At 64.4% G+C, this 6,912-nt stretch overlaps 1 protein-coding gene across 1 annotated transcript in view; it reads right to left on the reverse strand.

Annotated features, from left to right (window-relative positions):
- Window positions 1–5,904: 5,904 nt before the first annotated feature.
- Window positions 5,905–6,912, reverse strand: part of MICALL2 (MICAL like 2) — a 21,406-nt gene continuing 20,398 nt past the window's right edge. Inside the window, exons 17-19 of the mRNA XM_007467074.1 lie at window positions 6,841–6,912; window positions 6,347–6,393; window positions 5,905–5,996 (exon numbers count right to left, since the gene is read on the reverse strand). Of these exons, the coding sequence (XP_007467136.1) occupies window positions 5,905–5,996; window positions 6,347–6,393; window positions 6,841–6,912 (211 nt within the window). The remainder of the gene's footprint in view (window positions 5,997–6,346; window positions 6,394–6,840) is intronic.

Here is a 6,912-nt window from a genome sequence, read left to right on the forward strand (position 1 = left end):
ATTTTGAGAGAAAATGGACAGGGAGTGGACAGAGCGGGGCGGGGGCGGGGGGCGATGGCAGTGCCCACACCCCCAGAAGCGATGAGGAATGAGGGGACACGGAGCTGGCACAGGCGGACACCCCAAAACTGGCAAACAAGATCGTGATGAGCCATTGACATGGTCAGTAGCCCTGCCCACCAGAGAGAGAATGCAAGCCACGATTGCAAAGGCCGTGTGTATGATTTTGAATTTTCTAGTAGTTGCATTTAAAAGAAAAGTAAGAGGTGGTCCAGTAGATAAGAGTCCACGCTCCCAATGCAGGGGGCCCAGGTTGGATCCCTGGTCAGGGAACTAGATCCCGCATGCCGCAACTAAAGATCCTGCGTGCAGCCAAATAAATAAATATTAAAAAAAATAAGAGACGAGATTAGCTTTGATAACATATCTTAGTGAACCCGATATATATGAAATGTGTCCATCTCAACATGTGATCAATATATAATTCTATAAGCGAGCTGTCATATCCCTTCTGTGGGCTCAGTGTTGGAAATCCCGCGTGTCTCTCACTCTGAGGGCGCGTCTTACCTCGGACCGGCCGCACCGCAGGTGCCCGATGGCCACACGTGTTGCGCCCGCTGTCACCATCCCCCAGGGCCATCTGAACGCCCCCTCTTCCACGAACTGACAGGGAGGGGCTCTGTCGGAACTCAAGGCTGCAGCAGAGCATCGACTTCTGCCCCCCTCCCTGTGCCCTCGCTGGCACCTCGGCTTGTCCCTCACTGTGCCACCAATTCCTGCATCTTCCCACCCCCCCCGCCCCCGTCCTAGACACAACATTTTACAGCTAAAACTGCCCCCATCCCGAGCGGAGCCTTGGGCCCTGACCCCAGCCCCCCTCACCCCAACTACGCGCTCACAGAGGGGGTGGGTCCACCCCAGGCGCTGGCCCCAGAGCCCGATGCCTCCGTGCACCTGTCCTATCACCTCTTTCCAGAAAGTTCTCCCTCATCAATAAATGAGAATAGAAATGGCCCATATGGAAATATGGTTGTCAAAACCACTGATTAAGTTTTACACAACCAGTGCGAGAGCAAACGAAAAGGTTTTAACTTTTTAATTTAAGGAAAGAGGAATCTGATATAATTTCAATTTGTGATGAGATAAGATTCCTCAAGACTGCGTTTTGAATGGATTACATCCTCGCAGACTCCGTGAAGTGTCAGCTGCAGGTGAAGGTGTGGGGGATGCTCGTTATTAACAGCGTAACGGGCCGGCGTTCACGCCATCGCCTTCATCGGCATCTCCTGGGCCCACCTGAGAGACCTCGTTAGCGCAGAGCCTGGAACTCCAGCCTGGGACGGGAGGGCTTGGGGAGGCACCTAGGTGGACCCGCAGAGGGGCTCTCAGGACCTGCCCTGGCCACCTGGGCACAGGCCTCTGCTCGTGGGGGAGGTAGGGGGCGGAGGCCCAGGGTGGGGGGAGCCCAGAAGCCAGAGCTCCTGACTTGGGGGTGGATGGGAGCCGAAGCACCCTCGGGGGGGAGGGGGGGGTCCCAGTTTGCAGAGGCAGCGCACGCCTGGTAGGAGGAGGGGCTGGGAGCCCTGTCCTCTGGCTGCACCCCTCCCGGGGGGTTGGGGGCCTGCTGGGCCGAGGGGATGCAACCACCCCGAGCTCACGTCCACCACCCACTGCACAGCTCCGAGTACGCGGGCTCCAGAATGCCGTGACCTGACCACACGGCCCCAACGCCCGCTTTGGGGCCTCATGGGCCCCCAACCACTCGTGTGCACACCCCTAGGCCTACCCCGCGTCCACCACGGGCAGGGAGACCCCTCCCAGGGCAGCACAGGCCCGGTGGGAAGCGAACGGGGTGGCCCGCGGGCCCCGGGGAGGCCCCTCCCCTGAGCAGGCCCGGCTCGACCCCTGGGCGCCCTCTCAGTGATTCCGCTATGAAGGCACTGCCAGCCCTGGGGTCAGTGGCTCAGGAGGGACCTGCTGGATGGGAGGAAGCCAGGTCACACCTCGATGTGTCACGTAGAGACCTGGGCAGCCCTTTATTTCCAGGATCCCGAGAGATGCTGGGATGTGAAGACATAAGACCACACAGAGATTCTGTTTGTGGGGCGACTGTGACTCCCGCCCGCGCTCAGCCAAACAGGGCTCCTCCCCTGGGGAGCTCCCAAACGGGAGGGGGCCCTCGCTGGGGGAGTCCAGGCTCTGCTCCCCGCACCTCCCAGACGGAGGCCAATGACACCAAAACCCAGGTCCCGCCCATGCCCCTGCTTCCCGGGGGGCCAACCCCTGCGTCCCCATCCCAGTGGCCCCCCTCTGCCAGCTCTGCCCAGCCAAGGACAGCCCTGCTGTCCCCTCCTCCTCCTGCATCTGTCCTTTGTGCTGTGTGACCCAGGGAAGGCCCTTGCCCTCTCTGGGCCTCAACCCTTTCCTCTGGGAAAGGACGGGAGTTGGCTGGGGTGTGGGCACAGGGAGCTCAGGTGCCATCCATGGGAAGGGCCAGGCCAGCCTCAGTTGTCACAGACCGAGACCACTGCCCTGTGCATAACCCCTGGCCTCCCCCCAGGCCCTGGCTGAGGGGGGAGGCTGGGACCAGCCTGTGGGGGATGCAGGGGTGAAGGAGGCAGGTGGGGACACCCCCCCGGGGTCTTACAATTACTTACAGCTGCTGGGGCCTCATGTGCCCGCTAATCCCCTGCTCCTGGCCAGGGGCCGTGTCAGATGGGGGTCGCCTAAGGGAGCCCCTCTCTCTGACGCTCTGGGGGTGGGGGCCCGCAGGCTGTGCAGACCCCTGCACAGGTGTGGGGTTGACAGCAGGTGGAAACTGAGGCCGGGGAAGGGATCACGGCGTCCTGCGGGCCAAGCTCCCTCTGGGTCTGGGAGGCAGGGCCACCGGCTTTGAGATGCCCCAGAAAGCCCCCGAGCTCTTGAACCCCTTCCTGCATCCTTCCCGCCTCTCTCAGGTGCAAGCGGGGTGGGAGGGGCCTGCTGTGTGCCCTCCCCCACCCCGTGGGCCCTCTGCCCACCTAAGCCCACATGCTTCTCCAGCCCCGGGGGGCCCCAACCACAGCAGGTCTGCGCCCGGCCCGGGGTTCAGGCAGGCTCTGTCCCCGGGGTCTGTGGACACCCAGCAGCATCGCTATTCCCCTTCCCAGGTGAGAAAACTCGAGGCCGGAAAGGCCAGCCGAGGGGTCCAGCCTCACAGCTTGAGAGGCAGGTTTCATTCATTCACTCAGTCACTCACCGGACAAAGTGTGTTGAGCTCCACCGCGTGCCAGGCCCCGTCCCGCGAGCGGGGGACACAGCCCAGCTCCCTGACTGGGGGACGCGGAGTATCCATCTCCGAAGACAAAACCCCAAAATTCCGAAGGTGACCTCCAAGTGCTGCAAGCGGCCCAGGCGACAGGCAGTCCGGGGCTCAGGGGAGCCTCTCCGAGGAGAGGCCTGTCTAAGGAGCCAGGCTTGTGGACGGCGGGGCTCCAGGCGGAGGGGCTGCGAGGGCAGGGCCTGCGGCACGTCTTCCTGGACCGCGGAGGGCCGTGGAGCACAGGCAGCAGGGGGAGGAGGCCAGGGTGGAGGGAAAGCGGGAAGCCAGCCAGCTTCCCCGGGGCAGTGGAGCCCCTGTTGGTGGGGTCACCCCCACCCTGAGTTCCCAGCAGCCCAGACCCTCCACACGGCCAGACCTTAGTCCGAAGGTTGCGTCTGCCCTGAATGTCCTTCAGTTCAGGCCCCAGGCCCTCGGGGCTGCGGGTGTGTGTGGACGTGAAGGGCGCTGCCCAGGGAACGGCCCTCCCTGACCACCCCCCGGCCCCAGACCCCGTCCACGGATGGGAACATGGTTCCTCTGGGCCATGTCTGGGGAAAGGCCCTGATACGTATTAGGCACCACCCGTGCGCACAGGCGGGCTCTCAAAGCCCCAGGAACCATTCAGCAGACAGGGGCTTGCGTCTGGCTGGGCCCCCACTCAGTGCCATGCCCTGCCATGCCCGGCACCCCTCTGGGGTGTGGACCCCCTTGCAGTTGTCGGGGCCCCTGGGGTGGGTGAGCACTGGCTGATTCTCTTCCAAGTTGGGGGGCAGCAGTGGAGCCAGGCCCCACCTGTACCCTCAAGGGTGGTCCCATGGTCCCCCCTGCCCTGCCCCCTGGCTGAATGGACATTGCACGACCTGGTAACTCCCCTGCCCCTGAGGACACCTCCGTGCTTGTCCTGCCGTGACCGGGTTTTACGGGGCCTGAAGGCACTGGGCCCCCGGTGGACAGCAAGGACATGCTGCTGGCGGCTTGGGGTCTGGGGACGTGACCTCCAGAAGGGGCTCTGCTACCCTAAGCCCACCCAGCACCCCCGGGGCGGCCTCCGGGGTCCCAGGAAGCAGCCGTGATGGAGGGCAGCATGCGTGTCCCCAGCAGGACCAGCCCCAGTTGCCCACAGCCTAATGGGCTGGACAATACACGGGCAGTGGAATCCTCCCTGCCCTGTCTTAAAGATGCCTCGCACACCCCAGCCCACCCGGGCTCCCAGGACCACGTGGAAGGCACAGCCCTGGGAGTGCTGGAGGCGGCCTCATGCTCCAGTCCCAGGCCACAGCTAACTTGCTGTGTGACTCCAAGGGGGTTGCCTTGCCTCTCTGAGCCTCAGTTTCCTTATCAGTAAAATGGAGCTCCTTTCCTTAGTGGCCCTCTGCTTCCCCCTGGTGGTGAAGAGGCCACATTGCCACAGGTCCCAGGTGGGGCACGCCTGGAAGGACAGCGTTGGGGTGGGGGTGGGGTCTCAGCTAAAGGGTCAGGCAGGCTGGTCCAGGCCGCCCTCCACGGTCCTCCTCCTAACACGCAAGTCCCACCAGGGCCTCTGCTCAGAACCGCCCGTGGCACCCAGCGCCTGAGGAAGGAAGCCAAGCTGCCCCACCTGGCCAAGTCCCTGCGCGGTCCAGGCCCCACCGACCACTCGGCCACCCATCTCCCTCTATCACCCCACCCTCCGGGGTGGGCTCACTGTGATGCAGGGCAGCAGGCAGTTTCTGAGCTCCTCCAGCACCACTGCTGGTCCAGACGCAGCCACGTGACCCCATCAACCTCACTGAGAGCTCCTGGGGCCCAGCACGCTCAGCCAGGACCTCCCAGCTCTGTCCCTAGCAGGACCCACGGGTCAGGACCCGGCCTGCCACCAGGTGGGGGAGGACTGGCACTTTGCCATCGCTGAGGGTCCAACGGGACCACCATGAAGGGCTCTGCAGTGGCTGCAGACAGCACAGGAAGACACAGCTACAGCCGCCGTGCACAGGTGAGGAAGCTGACGCCCGGAGGGGAGGTTACTCCGCAGGTCTCCTGAGGGTGGGGAGCACCGCTGCTGAGGACTCAGGGCTGGGCCGCAAGGAGACTCTGTTCCCTCAGTCCTCCCCTGCGTGGCCGTGGGCCCCCACCAGAAGTCAGGAAGGGAGGTGGGCCCCATTCCCTTGCTGGACGCCAGGAACTCGGTCCCAGGGCCCAGCCGGCCTCTGTCCTAAAGGTCAAAATCACAGATCTTGACTGCGATCCCCACATGGGGGTAGGGCCAGCACTGAGTGCAGCTTCCACAGACCCCGCCCTGTCCCAGTTCCTGTAAGGCTCACGTCCAGCCTGTCCATGCAGCCAGGTCAGGAACGGCTAAAATGCCCGTGTCAGAGGGCCCGAGCCAAGCCCAGAGGGTCAGCGTCTTCTCAAGGCCATGGGCACGTCCACGCTGGTGCAGAAATGGAACGTGGCCAAGGGCCCTGGGCTGCCCAGGAGCGCGTGGCCACACGGGAGACGGGACCCAGGCCACATGGTCAGCTTCTTTATTGAGGCTGCTCAGACCCCACAGAGAGGGCGGTGCAGGTCCCACCACCCACGTTCCTACCCCACCCGCGTGAGGGTCCTGGAGCCCCGCCAGGCAGCTACTCGGGGGTCCTGCTTCTGCTCTTCGGGGACCAGATGCTGGACAAGCGGAACCTGGGCTTCCTCTGGTCCCCACGACTCCTCTGCAGGTCTGGGGGACAGACAGAGGGGTCACTCGCCCACCTGATGGCCAGTGCCCTGCGGCCTTCCCCGCCACCCGCCGAGCCTCCCGGGCCCCAGCAGAGCCCAACCCTCTGCCCTCCCCGGGGGAACCACCGTGCGCCTGCCCTTAGAGCGTCCACTGGGCTGGGCACGGCTGGAGGGCAAAGCAGTCCCCTCACCCTGACCACAGGGCCATCCGTGCTTCTTGGATCCCTCAAGAGATGGGGAACTCACTCCCTTAGGGTGAGCCTGCCATGTGGGTCCCAGCACCCACTCCTACAGGAGGCCCAACTCCCCCAGGGTCCAGCCCAGCCCCGACCTCCCACGCCACCCAGTCACCCATCTTCCGGATCATGTTCTGCAGCATCTCGTCCTCCTGCTGCTCCCTGAAAGAGAACGGGCCGTGAGGACCACGCCCGCGGTGGGCCTGCGTCACACCGGGCCCTGAGCCCACCCAACACCGGGGCACCTGCCCTCTCACCCGCCCATAAGCCACACACTGGCACCACCCTCTCCCCTCCCAGGGCAGGTGCCTGCCCCATCGGGGCCCAGCCCCTCAGCAGTGGCCTGGGGACAGGAGGGGCCTCATCGGGGGAGAAACTCGAAGACAGGCTGCCGGGCAGGGGCTGCCCTCAGCCTCTGGCCCCACCTGCAAGGTGTACCTGGCGGGAATCCCCCTCTTGATGGGAGGGGAAGGTTCTGAGCGTGAGGTGAGAACCTGGGCCCCCCTCCCCCGGGCTCCGCCCTCCCTTGGGCCCCAAGGTCCTGCCCTCCCCGGGCTCCGCCCTCCCCTGGGCCCCAAGGCCCTGCCCTCCCCTGGGCTCCACCCTCACCTGAGCCGGTCCTCATCCAGGAGGTCGATGATGTCACTGCGGTCATTGACGGTGTTCACATACTGGTTCAGC

Source organism: Lipotes vexillifer, unplaced genomic scaffold (assembly GCF_000442215.2).
Source record: "Lipotes vexillifer unplaced genomic scaffold, Lipotes_vexillifer_v1.1 scaffold1701, whole genome shotgun sequence".
NCBI lineage: Eukaryota > Metazoa > Chordata > Mammalia > Artiodactyla > Lipotidae > Lipotes > Lipotes vexillifer.